General features: G+C 41.2%; 1 protein-coding gene across 1 annotated transcript in view; it reads right to left on the bottom strand.

Moving 5' to 3' along the window:
- LOC134002240 (potassium voltage-gated channel subfamily B member 2-like) overlaps positions 1 to 26,956 on the bottom strand; it is an 83,390-nt gene extending 56,434 nt beyond the window's left edge. Inside the window, exon 1 of the mRNA XM_062441544.1 lies at positions 26,372 to 26,956. Coding sequence (XP_062297528.1) covers positions 26,372 to 26,956 — 585 coding nt within the window. The remainder of the gene's footprint in view (positions 1 to 26,371) is intronic.
- Between the last annotated feature and the right edge of the window lie 409 nt (positions 26,957 to 27,365).

Genomic DNA, 27,365 nt, shown 5'->3' on the forward strand with positions numbered 1-27,365 from the left:
GTCCTTGACAGTTGCAAAAATAATTTCCCCTGTAGACCTTCACACACACATTCATGCTCAGTGTCCATCCCATCTTGATAAGCCTCGTCAGTGATAATGGCCTTGTTAATGAAGTGAGACGTGCTTGAGACCAGCGGCTGATGCAGCTGATGGTTATCAGTGGGTGGAGCCATCAGTGGTGCAGTAATAAAGTCAATATTTCCTGGGACACGCTGCTGTGGCATAGATGAGCCTCACTATGCACTCGCACATTATCTTTGCAATCTGTGTTTTTGTAAGTAGGGTTTTGATTATGTGTCTGCCTGTGTAATGTGATAATCCTGCATGATAATAACCTAATGAACACATGGTGCATGTGGTCTATGTGATTGCATGTAAATCTGCAAAACGTCGCCAAACTGAGGAAGGATACAACAGATCCAGCACCGCTTCCTGTAATCAGCAACAAAGCATCATTCAGCTGCTCACGTTAATGAGGGCTTTCATGTAGAGTACAGCAAATTACAACATTTAATAGTAATAGGAGATCACAGCAGGCCTCTTGGCCATTAGTAAGTCTGCCAAATACGCATCACACACATTCAACTCCCATCATTAAAAAACATCCACACAGATAATGTTACATCTTTTAAAAGCCAGCAATTTGATGGGATGAGGGTTGGGGAATGTTCTATAATGTGTTGGTTATATAGCAGGTTCTATATTGAACCTCGTTACATCTCTCAACCTCTCGCTCACATTCAAGATTGCAAATAGCACTGGCCGTAGAAATTATTTACGAGGTATTCATCATAAAATAGTCAATCAATGTTAAACATTAGAAGCAGGCTAAGGGCAGATCCCCACAAATTCTGCTCACGTATTTTTATCTGGCGATGAAACCCTTCAGGTGTGTCAGGGTGTCATAATAATCAGCTTGCATTAAATTAGACCAAGGCTAATGTCACCCCAATCAGGGTCGCTAATTACTGTCACCCATCCACTCATCCCCTGGGGATGTGAGGTTGCAGAGAGGGTCACGACCAGCTGCTAACAGGCAGTAATCGTTACTGCTCCAAGGAGCTTCTACCATAAACAACTAAGTCGAAGGTTGAAGAGTTTGAAAGAAGAATAGAAATGAAATTGGAGGACGGAAAATGGATCACACACTGTCAATCAATCAATCAATCAATCAATCTATCTATCTATCTATCTATCTATCTATCTATCTATCTATCTATCTATCTATCTATCTATCTATCTATCTATCTATCTATCTATCTATCTATCTATCTATCTATCTATCTATCTATCTATCTATCTATCTATCTATCTATCTATCTATCTATCTATCTATCTGTCTATCTGTCCGTCCATCCGTCTGTCTGCCCACCTGCCTGTCTGTCCGTCCATCTATCTGTCTGTCTATAAATCTATCTATCTGTCTCTAGCTACAGTACAGTAGATACAATAGCCTTCTGTTCACACCCACTCCTGATTCCTATCAATCACAAATTCCCCAAGCATTAAGACTACTGCAGGTCATCCAAAAAAGAGGGAAAGACACATCAATCACCAAATGCTCCGGTGTTTCTGTCAAACAGAACAAGTATTAAGGAATGGAGGAGGAGATGTGGAAATGAGGAAGAGGAAAGGGATGAAATTAAGACAGGGATGTAAGCGGGGCAAAATAGGAGACGTGCACACCTACGTAAAGCACCCATTAATCACAGGGCTGTCCTGCACACCTCATGTGACAAATGAAACAGATTAATGGTTCCTGTGAGGAGGAAAATATGGGATAGTATGGCCTTCATACTGTAAAGATCCCCCCGCCCCTTCCTCCATGTCAAACTAATACCAGCTATAGGAGCCGATTCAAAGTCTGCTCTTCCGTTTGTCACAGAGGCTCTTCGTAATGTATTGGACAACTGCATCACATGTGCGGCAAAATTTATATGAACTTAATTTGCCAATTTTCAGCCTTTACTGATGACTGCATTTGCTCCCTGAACACAAGTAAATTGTTGCGCGTAATGATAACAACAAATCACATGCACCTGGCTATTTTAGAGAGGACTGTGACATGATAACATTACGGCAAAGAGACAGATTGTACTTCATTTTATTGCAATTCAGTGAGTTCTGACAGGTCTCAGGAGTTACACAATGACCGAACAAGGCATAATAGGATGTAAAGACCAGCTGGTGGGTAACTTGAACTACCTTTGAACCTTACGTTCAAGGGTAAAATTAAAAAAACAAAACAATTATTGATCTAATTGTGTTTTGTTTATATACTTAAAGATGACATATCATGCTTTACTTTCTGTTATTTTTATACAGGTATGATGTTGGATGAAAATTTTTGTTAAAATTCCTCATGTTGTTCATCAGATTGTTCCTGTGGCCCTCTGTTCCTCAGTCTTTGTTGCCAAGGTTGGTCCACAGGTTGTTCACAAAGTTAATATTTGGACTAAAGTAAAATATATGAAATCATACTACTACTATTTGTTTCAGTAGCCTCTGGAGCCATCGGAAGCTTGCTGTCTTTAAAGAAATAGGGGGTAAACCGGCTTGTTTCTGACACAGGCTGCATAAAGAACCACTATAAGATAAATAGGGAGTTTTTTTAAAAACTGTGAATCATGCAATGATGTTCTAGTAGAGCCCTAGAATATAAATACAGACTTGAATATGTGCCTGATTTATTAAGCCAAATTTGAAGTCAAGCTGCATGTGACCACCACATGTGATTGGCATGAATTAAAAATAGCTTATTGTAATATGATTACTTTTCAATCAATCAGTTCAATAATTACATATTTTTTTACTGAACCCAGTATTGCTGTATTATTTTAAAATTTTGGGGATTGGTTGTAGTGAGAATATTTACTTTTGCAACTGACTAATTAGTAATGTATGCATTTGCCTAATACTGACTATAAATATATGTAGTATAGATTTTGCATTCTTACAGACTAATTCTAATATTTGGCATGGCCTACTCTACCTGCCTTTGCTGATGCAAGAAATCCAGAGGAGACAGGGGAAAGCCATTCATTCACACAACACAAAGAATATCTAATTTGCCAACTCCCCTCTCCACGTATTATATCCAGCTGTTCAGCTCTACATCAAACCTAAGCATTTGTTCATAATTAATGGTCTGCAGCAACGTGGGACTGGAAGAGGAGGATGCAACGCCGTCTCATTGTTTGGTTAAAACTAAAAAGAGCGGTGCATTACAGGGACGGACACAATGTAGAGGTGGAAGGAGAGACAGAATCTGATAGACAGATTGGACTTGGTACTGAAAGAGAAAGTGAGACTGCAGCTTCACACACGCCTCACTGACCTTCCTGGGGGTTTTAGATGAAATGTCAGGATATTATGAGGTTTGATAAGGTGAGGGGACACATGTGTGCGCAGGTTTGCCTTGGTGAGTGCACATGAAAGAGAAAGACCAAAGGTATTAGGGGCATGTGCATTTATGCATAGGGTACAGTTGTATGATTTGCTTAAATATATCACTATGGTGCTCGGTGGAGCATACAGTGGGAGCTTTCGTATTTTTTTCATTCTTCCTTTCTACATGGAGGAGTGGGTGTATTTCTGTGCAGATCGCTGTGTAGGTCTGTGTGTGCGTGTGTGCCCCAGCTCTGGTCAGGTCATGTAATATAGAGTTATTGTTCTCAGTGAAGTAAATACAAAGGAAGGGAATAATCTAGGAGAGATTGCTTTTCAAACCGCCACCACCATCACTCTGAAAACAGGTTAATACTTTTCATCAGGTAAGGATGAAAAACATTGCTCCCCTTTTTTCTTTCTCTCTCATTGCTCCTGTTATTTGGACAGGCCCACTGATTCACATGCACAAAAAACAGGAAAAAAAACAGAAAAACAACCCAATAATGAGCCATGATGATGTTGCAAAAGTCACTAAGTAAATAGTGTGCACATCCCCATAGCTTCCCTCATAGTGCATAGTGCTCGTACTCCCACAGCCGTCCATTAGCTTGTCATTCGTTTTCTTTACAGTCATTCAGCTTTTGCACATGGCCTGTGGCAGTGTGGAGCAGCTTGCTCCACATGAATAACAATATCTGATTATTCAGACAGAAGCCAAGTGACTCAGCTGTCTCTACTGTATTCTATCATCTCATCCTTTCTTTTCCTGTGTCTCTTTTTAACCACATAGGTTCATCCTTTTCTCTCCTTTCTTTCCGTCTTTCTTTATTTCTTCCTTTTGTCTTTGTTAATCGTGCAGGTTATGGATCATGTCGTTCATTTCTCGATCTCGTCTCGCTCTCTTTTCTCTCCCTCTGCCACTGTTTTTCCTGCGTGTACATTCTCTCATGGATGCGGAAAACTAACTTTGCCAACGGCCATGTCGGCTTGCTGTTGTGTGGGAGGGATCACAGAAGGATGAGGGGGAGTCTGCCACATTCATAGGATAGGTAGAGCACAATAAAGTCAGTCCTGCTGTCGAGACATAAAAATAAAGCCTGGGACAGAGCGCCCACAGGGACAGCCTTGTCTGTTTCCACCTTAGAATACACTTAACCTGCAACTGGATATATTTAGACTAAACAGGCTTTTTCGTTTTTCTCCTTGTATTTCTGCTTTAAACTATGAATGGCTGATATACCTAATATGTAGCTAGATAAAGTATTCATCCAAGCCAGGATAGACCTCAATAAGATGATAAATACATTTCTAATCCCTCAGACTTTAGTCATGATTGATTTGGCAACACCCTCTGTTATTGGTGCTAATAACCAGTCCCAGAGTTGATGGTTGAGCAGCAAACATTTGCTACTTTACAGCTACTTTGTTAGAAATGTAACAGAAGAAACAGCAATATTTTCAACTAATCAAAATTAGCAGAAAAAGTTTGTTTTGTCGGTACCTTTTTGATGGAAGAGTGGTATCAGCACTAAGCAAAAATATATTGCATTCATTTTATGTGAACCAGCAACAGCTAGAAATGTTAATTTTGCATTAGCAGTTATTTAATAATGCTCTAATACAGCCTTAGTAAAGTGTACAATAAACAATGAGGGTTAAAATTTTAAATTAAATTTAAAAACAGCATTTAGCTGTGTAAGTGAATACTTAGAATGCAAACAAGAAGTTCTTTCTGCCAGACACATCAACAAATCACCTAGGACTGAAGTCCTCTGTTGCAAAGACAGAAACTAAAATGTATACGACGCCCGCCCCGTTCTCCTGACTAGCTTGCATAAAAGGTGGATTCATTTAAATAAACTGACAAGGGAGGCAGTAAGCCAGCCCTGCAGTCATGATTTCTCAGAGGTAACACTCTTTGATAAGGAAATAAGCTTCAGAGAACTCCAAAGAATCATCTGAGTCAGCCCGTTTCAGATACGGGCAAAGTGTACCTGAACAATAAAGGTGGGCCTCTCACCAGAACCAGACCAACTGTAAATCAAAAGACCTCTGTCCTGTCCTTTGCCTTTCATGGGCCTCTTTCCCTTTTCTTCACAGCTCCCCCGCTTTCAATTGTCTAAAAAGTAACTTCTTCTCTCTTTTCCTTTTATCAGCCAGTTTTTTTCCTCTCTGATGAAATCTAACAACCCTCCCCTCTTTGTGAAAAACTGTGATTTAGGAAACTTCTTTATTAGCATAAATGCAAGGACAGATAATCCCCCTATACACTTTCAATCACACCCGCCTTCTTTGCCCGTTGTCCCATGAGCCCCCTTTAACACGAAATGCCTTTCATTTCACCTCCTCTGGAGTCGGAGACCTAGCGACCTGGTACATAAAGCTTTAATTGTGGTGATGAAGTGCCACTATGGGCAGAAATATGTCCTTAGTAGAAACTTAATTTAAATAATTTATATTTGAATTTGAATTGCTTGGTTTTAATAGTTACATTAAAAAACTGAATCTGAACAGTGTCATTTGAAATTGAATGTATTAGTTTATAAGTGAATTCCAATCAATGTGAAACTGAATGTAATATTATGAACTCTATATACTTCCACATTCAGTTCTCAAAATTCAAATTCAGTTCTCATAATTCAAATTCAGCTCTTGCAAATCAATTCCAGTTTACTGAGTCACACATCCAGTTGTTGAAGAAGGGCAATCAAGGGCAGATTCATAGAACTCCTTTTCACACTCTTTTCATTAAGCTAACGTGTCTCCTCACTTACCTCACTCACGTCTCGACTCCTCCCAGCGAGGATGTGAGACAGAGCTGCCAGGAAGAGACACGAGGACGGAGGAATTTAATTCATCAAATGGGACGTCCTTGCTCACTCCACTGTCAATTTGAGGAGACGGCAACTACTCATGACATGCATCAACTGTCAAATATGAACAAGTCAGCTATCACTATATAGAAATTATTGAGTGAAAGTTCAAACTTTAACTTGAACTGTTACTTAATCATTTCTAGGCTACATAGTGATATCTGGCTCGCACAGATAAAAGCACAAATAGATCATTTAAATTCATTAATTATTGAATGAAAACAGACATAAAGGAGCATAAATAATTCAGTTATTTTTAAATTATAAATAAAAATGATAAGCTGCTGTTGGTGCTTTCATTCCTGTTCCACAGGTTGTTTTCCTAATCTGCTGTTTTACAACAACACTCCTGTCAAATCACCTGACTAATCAATAAACATGGTAAAAACATTCCACAGAAGATACACCTGTGTGTCCTCACTCTAAGCACACCCTGGAGCCTCCTCTCTCCTGTCTCCTCATCTCCTCGAGGTGCATTTAAAGGATTGGAAGATCCTCATTGATGGCAGAAAGATATTAGTTTCCAGGTCACGGACGAAGGACGGAGGAGAGAGGACGCAAAGAAGCATAAATTAGCTAAATTAAAAGCACCCCATGGATCAATGGGAGTGAAGGAAATTTTTAGCCAATAGATGCTGATTGGCTAAAAAGGAGTTCTGTCAATCTGCACTCAACTGCTGTTGCTCAAAGACCTGATGTGTGACTCAGTAAACTGAAATTGAATTGCAAGAATGTGGAAGTATGTATAGAAAGTAGAATTTTCACTGAGGATCAAACACAGTTTCAGAGCACTGAACTAAATTTAATTTAATAATATTACATTCAATTTCAACTTCAAATTCAGTTCCAAACAAATAAATTCAATTTCAAATCATGCTGTTCAGATTCAATGCAATTATTCAAGTTAAACAATACAAATTCAAATTATGTGATTCAAATTCATTTTTTAAGCAATTACTCAAGTCACGCAATTCAAATATAAATGATTCAAATGCACTTTCTAGTGAAACATATTCCTTCCCATATGTTGCCCTGTGATGATACGGGCCACATGTATCGCTCTTGAAGTTGGGTCTCTGTGTTACACTGCACTGTGCACAGATAGTAAGAGAAACAGAAGGGCAGTGATGCAGGTGTGAGAAGTTTCCGAGTGTTATCGTTCCCCACTCACTCAGAGAACATTAGAGCAGTTGACAAATGCTGAGTCAGGATGTGCCTAATTAATAGAGGTATGATAACAGAGCTTTCCTGCTCCACCAAATGTTGTGCTCCAGTTCCGTGTCTTGGGGCTCTGTTTGATAATTACACTTCTAATGAGAGTAAGGGGGAGACTAGATCAAATCAGTGCAGATAATAGGGGTTAAGTGAATTGCAAAGACCAGATTGTCCCTCTGTATTCTTGTGATGCACTAATTACTATTACTAATGGCAAATCTCCATTGTTGTCGTTGTCCCCAACACAAAAGATGACGATGTGAGACAAGGCTTAAACTCTATCTAAGGTATCACATGTCATTCAGGAAATGTTTCACTGTAGACCAAGGGTGAAATTTGAAACATGATATACAGAACATGCTCTGCCTTTTGTTACAAAGTATAGTTGGACCTTTTGTGTGCAAAGCTTGACCTCTAAAGGAGACCTATGATCTATGACTGTCACTTATGGATCAAGACCAACTGGCTGAAATCAGTAGCCATGCAATTCTTTTGGAAAAAGCCATCAATAATGTAATGGGTCAGGGAGATGAGACGAGTAGACGACGTGGTTCTGTTGCATTAACCATGAGAGGGTCTCCCACCTTTGTCTTCCCCTACCTTATTCAAAAAAGACCAGATGGAAATCAATCCGGGTAAGAACAGACAGCAGGTGCTCTGGCTTTGTGGAAGGGCTGGGGATTGATCGCGGAAATGGAGGCGAGGCCATGGGCACAAACCAAGGCCTGGGCCGGTGGCCAGAGAGAGCACAGCTGCAGAGTTCGCACTGTCCCGTCCAGGGCCATGGCGAATGCGCCTCCATCTTGTGCTCTGTGTGTCTAACACGCTTGATCTGCCAATTGCTTCTTTTAATTAACTACTCCATATAGCAGCATAATTACTCTTCTAACCTCTTCTAATCAGTCGCTCGCTGGTGCATACCATATTTTTCTGCCCTTGTTCATTGTTCATTACCTGACTATTGCATATCCCTAAAGCCAAGAGCCTGCTCAGAGCTGACTGTTTTGGACAATAGGGGGTGCAGTGTAAGCCAATGGCAGCACTGTTTCAGATAAGTTTGGCACGGAGTCAATCCATGAGCAGTTTCGATACAGAGACAAACGTCAGTGGAATTACTTTATGAGATGTTATTGTCTGAAAGCTGTTTACATGCTGCACACTCTGTTCCACAGTTGCTTCTGTTTGGATGTATTCACCAGCTTGTGCATGTTCTGTCTCTATAATCAGGCAGCTGTATCGCAGTAAGGGAAGAGACATAATTGTATGCTTTCTTTTCCATTCAGCCCAATCCTGTGTGAAGCACGAAAGTATCCACTGTTGTCTTGGTTACATCTTCCTTTTTGTCTTTTCTGCCTCTATAAATAATACGGAGGGGTCTGAACTCGGAGTAATACCCCAATGGTATGAGTCAACAGTTGGAACACAGTATGTAGACAAAATGAATGGCAGAATGTTAAAAAAAAGTAACCAGGTATGTTGATATAAAAACTGTATTGATCTAGATCTCTTGTGTCATTACCAGGTATGACACGAGATTAATTTCAAACCCACCATCTGTCACTACATCATTAATGAGGCTTAGTTAATGAGCATAAACATATTGTTTACTAGAGAACAAATACACAGAGCAACATGACACAATGGCATGTGATTCCCATTCTTGTGGTAGCATGACCTTTTCTTAAGCCTGTGCATGAGCAATCTGATACTGGAACGGAGCCGATATGGATTCCATTGAGTTGCTGTTGATCCATGCTGGCAGGTAGGATTTTGGACAGAATTTTAACTACATCTTGTATTTAGTCACCCTGCTTTTAGTGCAGGTGTTGATAGCTGAATGTGTTATTCACAAACTGCACCTGTTTTCTGTGAAACACGCGCAACTTACAGACAGACTAGTCCAAATATGAGTAAGGTGACAGGATCGCACTTGAGGTGGCCTGCCCAACAACATGAAAATATCTACGACCCCAGCATGTGATCATTCTTCTGATGCATAATGTTTTGCAGCATTTTCAATCTTTCACACACTTAAACATGCATGTTCATGAAGGCTAATACAATGAAATTACGAAATGGCCAGAATTTCAATGGGCAGCTATTTTGATAATCAATGAGTCCTTTAAGTCATTTTCTGAGAAAGAAAAATCAGCTGGTTAGAGCTCCTCAGATGGGAATATGTATTGTCATTTAATTTCTGATGATATTTAACTAATTAGTCATGGATGTTGGCATCCAAAATCAAACATTTGAATTATGCCAACTTGGGCATTGGAAAATTGTTGTTTTTACTATTTTGTCACATATTTTTTTTAGTTGCAGCCCTTATAGTGCAGCACAGACTCACTACATGCATTTATATAGAAAACATTTTCCTGCATGTTTCATTCCAATTACACCAGTGGAAAAATGTTTGTTTGTACTTTTTATATTGGCACCATTGATATTTACGTATTTACTGTGTCAGCTGGCTTACAAGCATGTACTGTAGGAGAACATCTTACATGCTGTTCTCCCACAGTGTCACGTGTAAAACATTCAAAGCAGCAGTAAACACGCCTGAACCACAGCGGTTCCTGCATCCTGCAGATAGGCTGCTCCCTTCATTCCCTCTGAGAGTTGTAACTGCCTGTCTGGGATGGGTGGGTGATGTCACCGATGCTTTCCGGTGTACTGCTTCTGTAATGGAGTCAATTTAGCTCCACGCTGAGCCATTTCTGTCCAGCCTCACCCCATGAAGGACACATTATTCCCCCCACCCTCCATCCCACCATCTCTCATTTCTTTCTCCTTCATCTCTCTCTTTCACTTCCTGCTGGTCCCTCTGATCATCCTCGCTATGCTTCTCCCTCTCCCTATCTTACATCCCCACATTAACATTTTGTTTTCTGCACCACAGTTCATCAATTTTTTCCAATACAGTAAATCCCACCTCACCTATCCTGTCCTGCAATAAATACATTCCACCTGTCAGTGATACAGCCCTGCTTGAGGATATGAGCATAATTATATTGCGAAAACTGCAACAAAAGTGTTGATTATATGTTAATCGGTGGCACTGTGAGTGGTGAAAGAGTTTAGAAAAAACGTGTACACACATATACACACTCACCCACAGAAACAAACTTATACGCATATGCTCCATAGCCTGAGACTATTTTGGAATAAAGTAAACATCACTTTCACTGGGTAGTTCAGTTTCTTGGAAGCAGTTGTGTGGGAGTACTTTGTGTTTAAACACCCCACTATCTGAGGCGAACACTCCCTCTGCCTCCTTTGAAGCTGCTTCAACTTCAACCTCAGACAAGTTTCACATTCTGTCTGAACAGTTTTAAAAAATCTGTTTTAACCAGAAGCATAAACACAAGTTTCCATCCATCAAAGCCCATCATGGTCATTCCCTCTGCATCACCTTCCAGTATCTCCAGAAATATGCAGTATTTTCCTTTTGCTCTGCTCCAGCCAGAGTTCCACGAGCTTATTAATAAACACTCACACCCATCCAACCTCCAACTCCATCCCCTCAATCTCTGTCTCTTGCATGACTAGACAAAGAGGGGATTAAGTTATCAGAATGATAAAGTGATATCCATATACTTCTATTACAGCTCTAAATTTGACTTATCGCAGTGGAAACTGAACTTTAAATAGCCCACTCTATGTTTATGTCAGATTAGTACCGGCACACGCTAGGCTCATTTGCTAAGTTGCCTAAATTGTCTTACGCAGTGATTTCAGATTAGGTGGCGTGCAATGACTTGCACTCTTGCCACACAGGCGTGTCATTCAGAGTTCGCTCTGGGCTACAGGATGCACACACAATCACAAAGGGTCACACTGAGGACAAAACAAAATCAGGTGCCAGGTGTTGTTGACAAAAATGGTCACATGAAATATTAACTAGCTTGCTAGTACAAATGTAGCATACAATTGGGGATGCTAAAGGTTAGGTATAGTGTACCCCATGGGGGAGAGGTATAATGCAGTGCAGTTTTCTCTGCTGGATACAGGAGCGGAGGATAGTGGGTGGGCATGTGGGTGGACGCAAATAGAGGCCAGAAAAAAGGATTGGCATCAGGGGAAGAAGACAGATAAAGTAGCAGGTTGGAGGGAGATGAGGAAAGGGAATGAGAGGAATAAAAAAAGGAATTTGAAGAATTTATGTTATGGTTTTTCATGGCACAAATAAGGTGCAGGTACAGCGGGTCACTGCTCCACATAGCAGAATACAAATTCTCTGATGACAGCTTGGTATCAAACACTTGGCTCTGTGGCTGTGCTTGTTACTGTCGAACATTATGCCCTGTCGTAATCTCTGACTGGTCAGCTAAATAAAAGTATGCTTCATGTACGAGTACAAGAGTCTTAGACCACTTACCCATTCAAGCTTGGAACTTCAAACACAGAGGACAGGCCAGGAGAAAAAGAGTTAATGTGGAGAAGGGGACATGCATAAACTGGGAAATCACTGTACTGTCCATTGACAGCGGAGCGGAGCATATATTTTGTATGTGGTACAGTTTATGACAACACCTAAACATACACATAGTCATTAAACATTTATTTCATTTTAATGTCTTACATCGAACCAAATATCAAATAGATAGAGTTTTTTCCATGTTCAGTCTTCTGTGTGGCCTAGCATCAAACAGTCTGGCTGTAATTGCAAGCAAGAGGAGAGCAGAGCCCTGAAGCTATCAGTAGAGGCTTCACGATTGGTGCCACCTTTTTGTTATGGTCACACAGTCACAACCTTAACCAAAGTGCCATCCCTGTGAAGCTGTGTCCACAACGCTTGTTCATAATAAGCTTTCATCCCTGCATCTGTTACAGTCTGACACACTGTAGCTCACCTCTCTCTCTCCGCATGGAATTTCCCTGTCCTCGCCCTATCTTTCTTTTCTTTTCTTTATTGGTTTCTTTGGCAAAACTCCCCATTTCTGTCTGAAAGCTCTTTGTTGCAATTCAAGCAAATGTCCTACTATCAATATTTCATATCTCCCTCACTAACTCTTCCATGAGAATAGATCTTCACTTGTGCTACCAGATACAAATGAGTGTTTTGTCAGAACGCAGAGCAGATATCTACGGCTGATAAGATTTGAGATTAATATTCAAGATCATAGAAAAAAACTGTCTCAGCAAATGTAAGTTTATCTGGAGCTCGTGTATAATCTAAAGGACAAAGAACTAAAGGGAAATTTGTTTGACATTTACTATTGAGACTGTATTTAATTCTTGTGAATGGAGCACCACGCTTACTGCAGAGCGCTTGAACTGCAACGTGCTTTGCATGATTCTGTCCATGCAATGTTCTACATGGCTGGCTGCTGCGTGCTGCATTTGCACTTCTACATTGTCATGCACGCATACACACGCGCTACACACACATGCATGCTTGCGCAGTAATGTAATCTGCAGGATATGTACGCTGCATCTTTCAGTACAGGGCCCTGTGGGGACCAAGGCGAGTCTGTCTCTGCAGGCATGCAGTCTTCCTCAACTGAAAACAGGGAAAAATGTGGGCACATATGCATGTAGACGCTCTTGTTATCATAAACAAACGTGAACTCAAAGAGAAATGGAAGGCATGTACAACCACAAACACAAATATGTCAGTATGTTTGGTGTCTGAACAACCACATTGCCAGACAGATTGCATAATCCTGGATTTTTACATGTCCATATATGTAAAATAAACAAGCTTTGCCCATAGTGTTGGCACTTTTATGCATTGAAAAACCTCAAAAGAGAAGAAGGAGGCGACTGTGAAGTCAGTTACTGCCAGGGAAAAGAAATGCTCACTTGGTAAAATGAGTTAGAGAGGTACATGTTTGTATCAATAGCATCACACTAGCTTGCCAGTATACACAACATTTTGAGTCAGGATCTCTTTCATGATGAGTCCAGAGTTTCGTCTGGGACAAGCCAAAATCCGACAGTGTAAAGATCCTGGGTGAGTGACTTCACTAATCTGTTGATTGTGCTGTGGACAAAATTATGACAAAAACGCATATTTTCCTCTCTTTTGTGAAGATCAAGCAAAACCAATACTTATTTATGTCCACCTTCACCTGTTGCCCCGCCCCTCTTCTCTGATTTTCGTTCAGCCTGGAAACAGAGAGAAGCCAATCGCTCCAGATTAGGCTGTGAACCCTGACAATCCACAGTGTCCCTCAGCAACTCTAACCCTCCTCCATTAAGCCTCTGCTTGGCCCTCTATTCGACAAGCCAAACAGACAATCGTTTTAATGAGCCCGCCTTTGGCCCTGTTTAGCCTTAATCTGATCTATGGCAGCAATGCTAATTGATTCATCGCCGTCATGAGCGCGTCTGTCTTGATGACTGGCAGGCGGGGCGTCACAGCTGACACTAGGTAACAGGGAGGTTAATTTCTGTCCTTAGACTCTGTGGTGTCCTCAGAGAGGATTAGGGTAGCATGCAGCACATCAGGTTGGGGGTGTGTCTGCCTGTCAGTCAGACAGACATGAGGTTGGATTTATACCTCTCTACACCAGCGTTAATCCTTGCATGAAGGCAGACTTGTGCCTTCAATTAGAAAAGAGTAATTTGTGGACATTTTTTTGTGTCCAGGAAGACAAATGACACCGCCGTGATTAAATCTGCGCGCCTCTTAAACACGGCGAAATGGTAAACATCTTTAAATTAATATTTATTAAACTTTTAAACTATTAAACATAAACAGCATTCCCCAGTCACAACTTTCCACTGCCAAAGTGTGTGCTGTTTCTCCAGAAACATTCCTCCTACTCTGAGGAGATCCATCAGCTGTATAACCTGTAAATCTGGTGGTAAACTCACAGATATAAGTGAAGAAGTGAATCTCAAGTGGAGGAACAAGACAAAAACAAAAAGAAATATGTGTTTTAACATTAAATAAACCAACACATCAGAGAAAATACAGAAACATGTTAATCTTTTGACTAACACATTCCTGCCCCCCTCTTCAGTTGCCTCCTCATCTATTAAGATCATTTGTGAAATAGTTGTGTAACAAATGGAAATGAAACCAACACCACATTATCTTCTTTGGCTTTCATTTGTCTTGTTTGAATATAACATTCCTCAGTGAGTGGTATGTGTGGATATGCAGGTTTGCATGTTTGAGACTGCTTTGACATAAAATAAGTAAGTCTTGTGAAACATACATACACAGGCACAGACCACCAAAATATCGCCCTAGAAATGTGTCACTTTATGAAATTCCACATTTACCCGGCTGAATTTAAGAAAGATTAAAGGCCAGGGTTTCATCAACTGTGACATGTGAAGAAAGGGAATAAATACATATTGAAGTAATAACAGAGGGGATGAATCATGAATCCAAGGGTGGATGAATCACTGCCTTACCCGATTTAATGCTTCACATTATAATCCGCATTAGCCTTTACCCATTCACAATGCAGCTATATGTTTAAATGAGACCTTCTAATCTCTTCCAGTATTTTCTGAGACTATCGAGAGAAGAGAAAATCTAGATTTCAGGTTTTATTCTCCACATGATTACACATTGTTGTTTACTCTCTCTTGGTGTGTTATAATGTGATGGGACTGGCCACTGTGTTGTTATTTTTAGAGGTGAGCTTTGCATCTGCCTCTAAGTACAGTAAGTGTTAAGCATTTTTTAATACTAATCTTTATGATGTCTATCTGCAGCGTTGATGACTTTTTATAGCAACATTAATGCAGTTTTAAAGTGGTATTAGTGTGATTCAAATAGAGCAAGACTTACTGTATAGCAATGGAAAGTGACCACTCAAAAAGGCGAGAATAGCAACACTGGAAATGAGACAGAGTCTTGTGCTACTTTGCCTTGTATCAACAGTCATCCATCAACATTAGTATTGTTATTTGCTTTCAGGCACCTTATTCATTACCTTGGAACAAGAGGCAAAAAATAGGGATGCTTAAGAGTGCTAGGTGGCCTTTAGATACTGTCACGCTACTTAAGGGGGATTTATTGCAAAGCAAGTATGCTTTCAAAATCTTTAGCTGGGCAAGGGCCAGAAACAGTGGCCAGCTCTGCTAAGTCCGGTCGCAGGGAAGGACTCAGATGCACAATGGGTTAGGCTGATCTTTAAGGTAGCACACGGCAAATTAAGGAAAAAAAAGTTGAGAAGGCCCATATAGGTTTGTATGAAATTGTGTCTGAAAAATAGAAAGAGGGCACTGAAAAGGACAGGAGTAATTTGGGAGCAAGGGTGCATGATTGGAGGACACTAGGGTAAGATGAAGAGCAAAGAAGAGGAGGTGAAAAAAGCAGATTTCACAAAAGAGATGTGGATAATCAAAGAAGGGCATAAAGAGTCAGGGTGACTCACAATCAGGCATGAAGAAAAAGAGGTGAGCTGCTCTAAAAGCAGCACGTTCAGAAAAATAATGCAGACATGAATGCATGATATCATCTGCAGCCAAGGGTGTGAAACAGCAAATATCAGAAGTTTGTATGACTATAGCAGGCTTGTTCCTCAGATGACACTTGCACTGTACATACTACATAGGCCTGTGCTCTGAAATAAAATGAGACAGGTGGGCCTTTCAGCACACCGGTCAATACCTGAGAGTCATCCTATTGATTTGGCAAGGCTTCTACAAAATGTCAACACCCAGCAGACAAAAATCTTCCCTGATCCTGCAGTGATGGAAGACAGACCCTTTTTTTAACCTGGCAGTACCCTGTGCGAAAACAGAGGAAATTTGTGCTGTGATGTGTGTGACAACTCTTCTCAAGAGGTCTTGAGTCTCTTTTAACTTTCAAGACACACACACATTTCAAGTGTTTACCTACAGTACAGATAGTGTACGACACCCGCATCTGTATGTACACCAGAGAAAACCGGTGTGACCTTTTCAGTTTTGTCAGACACTGATCCTTTGGCCCGCTGCTTGGCTCTCTGACATTGAGACAGGTCACATGGTATGAGCGTGCGTCTTCGTCCCCGTATGCCCTCGGGCTAGCCAGGTCCTTGTCTCCAGTGGCAGTAAGCTGATTACAATCACACTGGAGTGCTAAATGGCTGTATCAATGCCTCTTGTCACCTCGCCTGACTAGACACACAGATGGACGGTTCCAGTTGACGACCTGGTTGGTGATGTGTATGACTGATTTCCTGATTTCATGAATGGTTTGGTGAAAACTGAATGACATAGGAAGAGTGGGATGAATAGAGCATATGAAAGCCATTCATTTGTGGTTTATGTTTCACACATTAGCTTTTACAGAGGTTAAATCTGTGACCTTTGCATTACAGAAAGATCATTTCTTAAAATGAGTAAAACCTGAAATCCTATATGATGATGATTAAATTTAAATAACAGTTTGCTTGAAATAAATGTAATTTTGTCTATACTAGTGAAATTAATTCAGCTATCTTTGGTTTAGTTTTCTTGGCTCATATTTTAAACTCTGGAAACAAGAAAAAATATCTAGTGCCACATGCAGAGATAGTTAAATAGTGTGATTAAAATATAACTTTTTGTTTAGATTATGTTTTTTAAGCATGGGCAGCAAATTTAGACATGCTAGTGAATTTTGAGGAGCATCAGAGCATTTCAAACAAGAGTAACTGTGGTCAGCAATGAAGCACTGCTGTGGCTCAGCAGAAGACACGGGAGGCCCACATGCACAACAAAGAGCAGGAGACATAATAATTTCTTCTGTCACTTCCCAGGGTGCAGGGAGACAGTAAACAGCTGGCAGCACAGCCCACAGTGACGCCAACAGTGATGATGACATGAGAGAAAAGCGAAGTGTGAAAGAAGGGACGACGGTGTATGAAAATGGAGGCGGTCCAACACAGGAGCTAAAATAGGAAAAAAAGACAGGAAAAGCGTGGTGGTGGTGGTGGTGATGAAACATGTTCGCCCAATCACAATAGCTTCTGCTTCGTCACCCAATATCCACTAGGCATTGGCTAACAAGTGGCTTCAACCCTTTTCAACCTCCCACTGATCTGCACTATCTGTCTCTTTTCTGTCTTATGTCCTCAGAGGCTCCTTCATATAGCAGAGGTTCTTAATTAATCTGTTCTATCCAACAAAATCAAGTCCCTGTTCTGCCGCTGATGCTCTGGAGACCCTGTGATTGGTCTGGAGAGCCAGGCCGCAAGGAAGGCAGACACAATTCTTTTTCTTTCTTTCACAGAAACACAAACCCAACTTGCTTTCTTCGCACTTGTCTTCAGACATTCTCAATTACATCTTAGTGCAATTAAAATGGAAGGTATTTTACACTCATCTTATCACAGCAGCTATTGTGGTGAACATGACTATGCAAGCACAGGACTAATTTAAACACTCTGCTGCGCAATAAGAAGAAGTAATTTCAGTGTCAGTGAGAACTATCAAAGCATGATTTTAAGATAACATCACAAGATTACATCCCAAAGAAAAAAACTTGCAAATTTCTGAGGGAAATTTCAAGTGAGTTAAACCTATAATGTGCTTTATGATGTAGAGCAAAAGCGTTTCCCTCAGATTTGCATTAGGGGTTGGTTGTGGGGGCTGATGCACCAGCTGCTCTGCCTCTCACACAGCCTGTATGGAGATGAATTGCTCCCTGGGTGTCGATAAGTCACCATGGCACACCACGGTCACCATGGAAACTATACAAACACAGAATTTCCGGGGAAACAAGTAAAATGAAGTAGATTACACATTCCTTTTTTATTTCCTCTCAAGAGATCCTTGAAGGGGTTTCTTTGGTCAGAGGAGACTACGAGGCCTTAGAAAGGTTATGTTTGTGACATTTTCAATGTGCATCACTTGGTTTAGCTTCTCCATCAGTTATTTGTCATGGTGTCTAGATGCTTTGGGCATTTATTGGCTGTGTTCGTAAAGCCATTCTGTTTCTGTATCAAGAAATAGCAGAGCACCACTGTGCTGCCTCTGCAGCTCTAGTAGCTAACAAGAAGTGGAGACACCTGAGGAAGTACTCTTCTGACGAGTGGTGCTGAATCATAAACGTGACTGATACAGAGCCAAATGTAAAAAACACCGCAATGAATACCAATGCACCCTTGTGTCACTGCTTCCAAAATGGAGCGGTGAGGTGGATCACAATTCAACGTTCACCCTGCAAGGAAAATAAAGACAGAAATGTAGAGGTGATGGGGAAAAAAGAGCACAGAGATTAAAGGGCACAGGAAGTTATGAGAGGAAATTGAGGTTTGATGGCAATAGTGATTAAAAAAAACTAATGTAAAGGGAGGCTGGGAAAGGAGCTGGGTGGTGGACAGGAAGAGGAGGAGAGGAGGTGAAGGATACTGAAAGAGAGATGGCATGGGGAGAGAGATGGAGACAATGGGGTGGCACTGACTGTGTTGTGGCCCCCAAGGAAAGCTGGCTCAGCAGTATTTGAATATTTCCAGATAAAGAGGTGTGAGTATATGATTGTGTGTGTGGCCTGTCTGCTTGTGTGCCGTGCTTACTGAAGGCATAATATGTGTAGTACTGTATATATGTGCAGTGATGTGGAAGAGTGGCTGTAAGCTGTGAGTACATGGAGGTGTGTGTGTGTGTGTGTGTGTGTGTGTGTGTGTGTGTGTGTGTGTGTGTGTGTGTGTGTGTGTATGTGTGTGTTTGTGTGAAAAGGGGATCACTGAAGGACGTAAGAGAGAGTTGGTGTTCATAGTGTTTATAATGATCACTCTCCTCTAGCCTCTGTCCTCTCTCCATCATCCCCAATGTCTGATGCCCTCTGGGACATGAAAAACAACTGAAGGCAGAGTGAGCAAAAACCTCAAAAGAGGCAACACTGTGGAGGCAATGAGCAGGAGGACAGGGAGGAGATTAAAGCGGAAGGAGGAAGGAGCACATTAGCCTCTTATCCACAGTGTCACTCAAGCTGGCAGTGCCAGCCAGCGCTGCCGCTCACTGCTGGTCCATAGCCACTCCTGGCCTTCAGTGGGATTTATGTCTTGCTTTGATGGTGCTCAGACCTGGGGCTTTTTGCCAATTTACATCTCCTGGACTTTTTGCAGACTCAACAGGCACAATTTGTGCAATTTATAAAGGGGTGTAACAAGAATTACTAGGCCAGGTATATGTGGTAGGCATGTGGGATATTTTTCAATGAATTGATTAGTTGAAGCAATTTAAAAATTTGCCTTGCGGTCTAGGAGATTAAGAGTAGCACTTTCCACTTTTTTTTCTGACCTTTCGTATTCTAAGTGATGATAATTGACAGCTCAGTCGATAATGAAAATAGTCCTACGCCATAATAACATTGTTAAGTAAAAAATTGTGAGGGTGTATTCTGGGGATAACAGTAGAATTACAAATGAGACTTCAGTCATCAAGCTTCTCACACCATCTGGCCACTCATTAGCCTTGGCTTGTATTGGCCATGTTGTTTAAACTAGACTTGCGCTAAAGAGAGTTTTGCTTGTTCTACACAAGTTCCAGTGAATCCAATTCTGCCTGTTGTTATCCTCCTTCTCTGTTCCTTAAAACTGTGAGGATAACACAGTGTGCATTAGTCATGCCTCATGAGTTTCACTTAATAATGTCATCATATGTGCATGGTCAAGCGCAATAAGCCCTAAGACAGGCCAGCAGGCTCTTTTGGGACACCATTGCTACTGAACTGCATCCAGACTGTAATTCCTCTGCATGCAAGTTCCCACTGGTAATCATGAAAATTGAAGAAAGCAGCAGTGGGTTATTTGTGCAAAGCAAAGCAAAAAGAGAAAAAAGGATGGATGTGTGTTTTGCAATTACCACACACATTGATCAGTGAGCACTGAAATGATTAAAAATGTACAACAGCATGATTTCAACAGTGAGGTGAATGCTTTTTAAGGGTCAGCACGCATCAATAGCTTTCTCTCAACAATTTCCCCTCCACTTCAAATGTTCCCTTTCAACCCTGCGGGTGAAAGTCTACAGATACAAAGCTCTATTTAGATCGATAAAGGGCTGCGGTGTCGTAATCTCCTCTTCATTTTAAATATGACCTTAGGATAACTCTTCTGTAATAACCCAAATGAAATATAGTCAGCCTCTTAAGAGTGGGAGATAATCTGACACCAGCGCATTGCATTTAAATTTAAAAATGCTTTTCTGCGATGAACGGTTGATTTAATGCTCCCCTTGAGTATCATTTGCCACATACAGTACATGGCTATTGTTTTAATACAGAGTGGTCCATCAACACTATCAGCAGAAATCAAATGTATCTACGAGTTTAAATTCACTGAATGTAATGTAAACAGAGCTGATGCTTAAGCTTGAGCTATAAGGCATACATAAGTGATTGGACTATTTTGCAGTCAGGTAACTTTGCCCTATCAGCAGATGTCCCAGTCCTGATGAATGTGCACTGCTAATGTTATGAAAGTTGATATTTGCTGCTTGGTAACATAACTATAAATTCAAACAGCACTAACAAAACTGTGGAGAGTGGAAAGTGCTCTATCCACTGCTTACAACACTAGTGCAGTTTGTTGTCCATATGAGGAAATTCATGTTTAGAGTGTGTAAATGGCGAGTATTCACTGTATATACAACAAATCAGACACTTTTCATGAAAACAATAGAAGTCAAATCTTAACACTAGACTGAAGCTATTCTTTGTAGATAAAACTGACATAAGAGTACAATTTGAAGAACATAAAAGAGCTCAGGAGATGCTTGTTAGTTAGCAGTGAAAACCGAAAAGGGCCTGTGAAGCTCTCTTTATTCTTTTACTCCCAATATCTTCTTACAATTCTTTCTGAACTCAACCACATCATTACAACATTGATTTCAATGTGTTGCAGGTTAAAGTGTGTCCTGTATCCAGATGATACATGCTGTTGCCTCTGCCCATGCAGGGACTATGAGAACTCATGCCACCTGTAATCTAGGAGGTTGTCTCTTATCTGATTATGATTGCGGGGTAAAGAGGATTTAGATGCTGGTGCCTAAATTCTAGGCTGTACTGATTAGAGGCCTAGTGGAAGGATTATGTAACCAGGAGACTGCAGGAAGGGAGAAGGTGTACCGAAATGACAAACTTTAACTTGTTAAAGGCCAAGTAAGATAATGTAATGCTATAGTAACTTGTACAGGTTGGAGTTTATCATAAGCTTGCATAGCAGCATTACCTTGAAAAAACTTACTTGGAAAACAATAAGATACACTTATGACTTATGATTGGAAACCGGAAATCTGATTTCAAAGGGCTACCACAGTCAAGGTCAACATGACAGCAAGCAGGCTTTTCACAAAGTCAGGGAAAAAGTAACTAAATCTATTTACCCAACAAGCTGAGAACATTTCATCCATAAAATGCCAATGCCTATTGATTTAACCTTCTGAAGACTGACCGCAATTCATGCAGAGATGAAAGGATGATAATGAAACACAAGGAAGTGGACCTGCTGCTTGAATTTGACCCAGGGGCAAATGGAGAACATTTGACTTAATGCTGACTAAAGGCCTCTCCCTCACTTTCAGCGATCCCCATCTCCCTTCATCTTTGACTCACCCACTATCAGAAACTGCATCAATATACACACAAGGCCAAACACTTTAGTGCTGTAAAAAGCCTGGAAGGAAGCAGACAAATAGAGAGTAAGCGGCTGTCTGCAGTGATCTGAAACAAAACCTCCAAGTGCTGAGGGGTAACAGTACAACAGTGTGCTAATTGAATTTGCTCCTGCCTCACTTTAAGCTGTACATTAATATTGTCACTTCTGCTGTGTCACATAACCAGGATTTTATGAACTTAATGAGTTAAAAAACTAAAATGAACAGTGCATGTTTTACATTCTCTGGAGCACTGAATTTAGACAGATGACAAGACTGACATTCACAAAGACTGGCATTTGAGGTGTCTGTTACAGTACCTTATTATGCTACAGCTTCCTCTCATTGTGTCATCATCTTCAACAACAGTGTCTGTGGTGGACTGACTTTGGCTGTGCCCAAGCGTGGGAGTACCAAACAGCATTAGTCTATGCCCGTGCAGGCCTTGCATAGCATTCCCACTAGCCAGACTAGCTTATTAGATAAAGGAAAGAGTAATGGTGCACATCTACATTAGGAGCAAACTCAGAGCTGGACATGGTTGATTTAGGGAGGGGAGGGGGATAAAAAACCCAACTTGAAATGTCTGGCAAGTGGAAGCATTGATCTCTTTAAAATGCTCTGAATCCTCTGCCATTATTTTTCAGGGCTGTCCAGACTGAATGGACTCTACAGTGAAGAAACCCTAAGCAGCAAAATGTTTCTTCTCCTAGAGTGACCAGTGTATTACAGCATTAATATTTTATATATAAATTGTTGATATCAGAAAAGCTTATTCTGAAGCTTTTCATGAACACAAATCAAAATAAATATATGCTGCTCTTGCAATCCACAAACTATAGACTGAGCACTGTAAGCATCCATGTAAACTTAAAGCATTAATCTATGAACCCAGGCACACATCTTCTCACTAAATCACAACGATACCACATACCAGTGTTTATCTGAACATAGAAAGAAATGCGTCTGAGGCATCTAATCACATTTCCCGCCACGCTGACAAAAGACACATCCAGTGGAAAAACATAGGCAGGTTACAAACTACATCTGCAAGTTATACACCCTGAGATCAGTCTTTTCAGGAATGATTATCAGCAATGGTAATACATTTAAACGGGGAAATATAACAGCAAACATCACAGTGATTCTGTATGCTGCAGCAAGCTCCTTAAAGCAATTCAGCAATTTGGATAGGGCTTCCTTGCATGAGTTTGTGTTAAGTGTATTTGCTGCACAACTACACCCGTGACTCATTGTAAACAAAAGAGGGTCAGGACAGCACAAATCCTTCTGGCTCAATATCAAGGATGACACATTCTACTGAATTAATAGAAATTATAGCCTATGGTAAGGAAACAATGGAAACATCCATCAGATTTTTTTTATTTTTATAAAACATGATTTCCACTCTGATCTTACATAATTTAGTAGCACATGACGGTATTTTACCAGTGGATATAAACTGTGGAGATGCTCCTAGGTTAACCACTCAACCACTTAAGAAGAGGCTCCAAGCTGTTGCTGTTGATGCAACTTTAATCTTTTTTGGTGAATAATGTCTGCAGTTTAATTTTAAACATTTATGTTCAATTACATTTCCTGCGCGCTTCTGTGATGGATATCCAAACTAAGCATAGTGCAGGTGTACATATAGACTACAAGAGCTTGCATGGGGTTTATTGTGATGTGATACTCACCTGCACCAATCCAAGCGCCATATAGGACCAGACATAAAATACCCCCTCCTCACACAACGAGGCACTCAACCAAAAACACAGAGAAGCCACTGCATTAGCCTGTGTCCTCTTTGTTTAGACCATTTCATTCATTATTCATTGGTAAATGTTTGCAAAGATCCAGCTCAGGGTCCAGGGGGCGTAACTTACATGACTGCACATCTTACATCACTCTCTCTCAGGGCTTTCCTCTACCACTGTCTTTTTCACCACCTTCCTTCATTCAATTCTTGTGGCTTGCTCTTAAACACCGCTCCACTTTCTTTAACTGGTTTTCATGGCACAATGTCTGCTTGGTCTCTTTTTTTTTTCATTGTGTGAGAGTTTTCCCATACTCCCAAAGTATGTGTGACTGTTACTGCTGACAAATGTAATCCTAGCTTGATTGACCCTGCTAAAAAGGTCAGTCCTCTCATGCTTAACCTTTACTTAAGGGCAGAGAGGGCCATAGGTGCCATGCACCAGCACACTGGACTCTAATATCTAATTAAGGCTGTGTAAGAGTGAAAGGGATGAGAGAAAAAAAGAAGAGGGAGAGAATATGTGTACGCCAGAAGACTGTGATTAAATTTGAGAAAAGGCTCAGGTTGCTTTGTATAAAAGCACACGGCTATGTACCAGCCTAGTAATGGCATTTTCTTGGTCAAGGGCTTTCAAGGGTTCTCACTGCATGCCGCATGCCCAATAAAAGGCTTCCCTGACCTCAGGGAGCAGCCATCTGACAGTCGAGAAGCTCTGGCAGTCTATTTCCAAATGTACTTTCAACTGTGGATAACCTTAGCACGATCACAGGGCTGAACCATTAAAGTCACGTTCAAGTTCTCCTCGTAAAGCACTCAGCAGAATGTCAATGCAATTTGAATTAAGGTGGGATTTCCCTTTAAGGGCTCACAGGCCCCCCCCCCCCCCACACACACACACTAGTGAACAGGTCAGCAATACTGAGATGTATCTGGAGGACAGGAGGACCGCACTGAAAAGGTAAATCACTTTAAATATCGCACACTGGATCAAATTACCCTGCCGCTGTCACCTGAGTTTGCCTTAAATTAGATATTGGCAGCCTCCTTATAATTGATTTATGTGATATACAGCTTCCCCTGCCGAGGCAGTGAATACAATTATTAAGCTGAGGTGGGATCCTTGTCAATTACAAATCACTAGTTGATTCAGGGACAACAAGCCATGCTGGAATAATAAATGAAGTAAGGGTAAACAGATTCAGTACTCATGTATAGGAGTCATATAGTAGGTTCTAAAATGTATATGTTCAGTGTCATTACCACTTGCAATTTCAAATACACAAGGCATAGAGGGCTGAGGCTGAATCTAATACGATTTCCAAACTGGAAAACCAAAAGGTAAACATCCTTTCCTTAAGGGCTCACAACAATGTAGCACAGCACACACAGCACATCAGGTTATGATGTTGCTTTGGTCACAGACACACACACACACACACACACACACACACACAGGACCTGGTGTTTATGATCCTCTGACATGGAATATAATCCTGGCCAGCCCTGGCCTGTACTGCCCAATGATGAGATCAGGATACTGGAGACCCAACGTAAATTGCCAGTGATTGGATTTCATCAAGGTTGACCTACCTAATTGAGGACTGAGTCAGGGCGGGGATGCAATGAGATGGTGGAGGAGGAGGAGTTGAAAGAGATGTCATCATCTCACCAGGGACGGCCATGACATTGCGACACAGTCATCTAATTTTTTTAAGATTTATCGTGTTGATTCAGGGAACGAATGAAAAATGTGACCGATGCAGCAGTTTTTCTAAGCATGTGGTACATGGGAATAAAGGAGAAGCACTTATAGTCAGTCACCTCATCTCTCGCTCGAGTCAGATTAATGAGCTTAAAGTAAATGTAGTAAACGGCTTCATCGATACACCTCAAACAAACTTTTGATCGTCACCCTGTCGCTAAGCCACCTCATAGTCGGTTCCAGATCCAGCACATGCAATCAGTGAGTAAGACAGACACATAATAGCACTACACGAGAGAAGAGACTTGCACAGCTCTCACCCAGAGACGTGCCCTGTCACAAGTCATTGACAGATCTGGTCTACGCTGACATACTTCATCCGACTGAGAAAGCAATACTAGAAGCTGACGCTCGTACCAATTATTTTGTCAAAGCAAATGGAGTCTAAATCTGGCTCCTGCAGTGACTCCATGACTAATTTATCAGTGCCATAACTGTAAATTTCACTTTACCCTGATGTGAGCTTGCTTTGTCTTGAGATATATACACCACACGTCAACCTGCAAACCACATCTTTTCTTTTTTTTTCTATTTCATCCATGCAAATACTTCCACAAACACTGCAGCTCTCTCTGTATTTAATGCACCCCTGAATACTGCTGCCTCTTGTAAAGATGGAAACCAGGCAGATGGCACAAAGAAAACACCTAATAAGAGTACAGTATGCACCTGTGTAAGATTCAAATTGATGAACTCATGATTGTTTTTACAGGTGAGAGTAGGCCTTTAATAAGTGTGCATGTAATGTGTTATGATCCAGACAGAGTGCTTGGCTTTTAATGTGAACAGGAAATGTGAGATGGGGGTGGTGTGATTGCACTTCCAGTTTCAGTTCCCTACCTTGGCAGCCACCGAGGAGCTGGGCTTCTCCAGGAGATCCCACAGCTTCTTCCTCTTGTCTGGGCAGCAAGTGTTATCAAATTCTGTCTCTCCGTCCCTTTCCCTCAGTGTCTCTGCCTCCCTCCGCAGCTCCTCATTCATCTGCTCCTTTTTCTGGTGGTAACGGGCCTGGCAGCAGGACTCCAGGTAGATTTCATCAATCCCCCAGTAGTCTAACTCCTGGCCAAACGAAAGGGCGCACATCTCCTCCATCATGTGTAACTTTCCGGTTCGGTAAAAGTTCAGAATGGAGGTGAAGGCCCCCGGATGCCGGTCGAAGAAGTATTCATTTTCGTTCAGGCTGTAGTCATCGCACACTTCCATCAGAGACTCGTGGGTGTTGCAGTCTCGGAGCTTGCCGAGCCGGGTCCTAGGTAGCCGGTCCAGAGTCCGCCACAAGACTTCGTGGTTCAGCCCCCCCACGTTGAGGCGAACTCGGCGGGAGCGGGCTTTGGTGCGGATGATGTCAATAGGCTCTGGGGGAAGGGAGTTAGGGGTTAGGATGTTGGTGGGCTTGAGCCCTGCTGGTCCAAGCTTCTCAGCCATGATGATGGAGAACGCCAGAGGGAGGGAGACTTGACTGTGAAGATGTTACGAAAGAAAAGAAGGAAATAGAAAAATCTGAGTTATGTTGGATCCTCTTTAGGCAAGTCCCTCCATGGCTGAGGAAAAAGAGGAAACAGTCTGTTAGATGACTGAATGACTGATGACACATTAGTTAAATCAATAGCAGTATCAAGCAGATATATTACATTATTACACAACTACATGTTTAAAAGACTGAAAAATACATCTTTTTTCAGAGTGAACACACAGTCACCTGTTACTTCATATCATCAGTCAAAAATAGTAGCAGCTGCACAGTGTTATTGATCCCTTTCATCACATTTCTAAGAGGGTGTTGGGCAGAATCAATGATTTTGTTTTAACAGTCAACATGGCTGCTTTGCTTTGC

Source organism: Scomber scombrus, chromosome 20, assembly GCF_963691925.1.
Source record: "Scomber scombrus chromosome 20, fScoSco1.1, whole genome shotgun sequence".
Classification (NCBI taxonomy): Eukaryota; Metazoa; Chordata; class Actinopteri; order Scombriformes; family Scombridae; genus Scomber; species Scomber scombrus.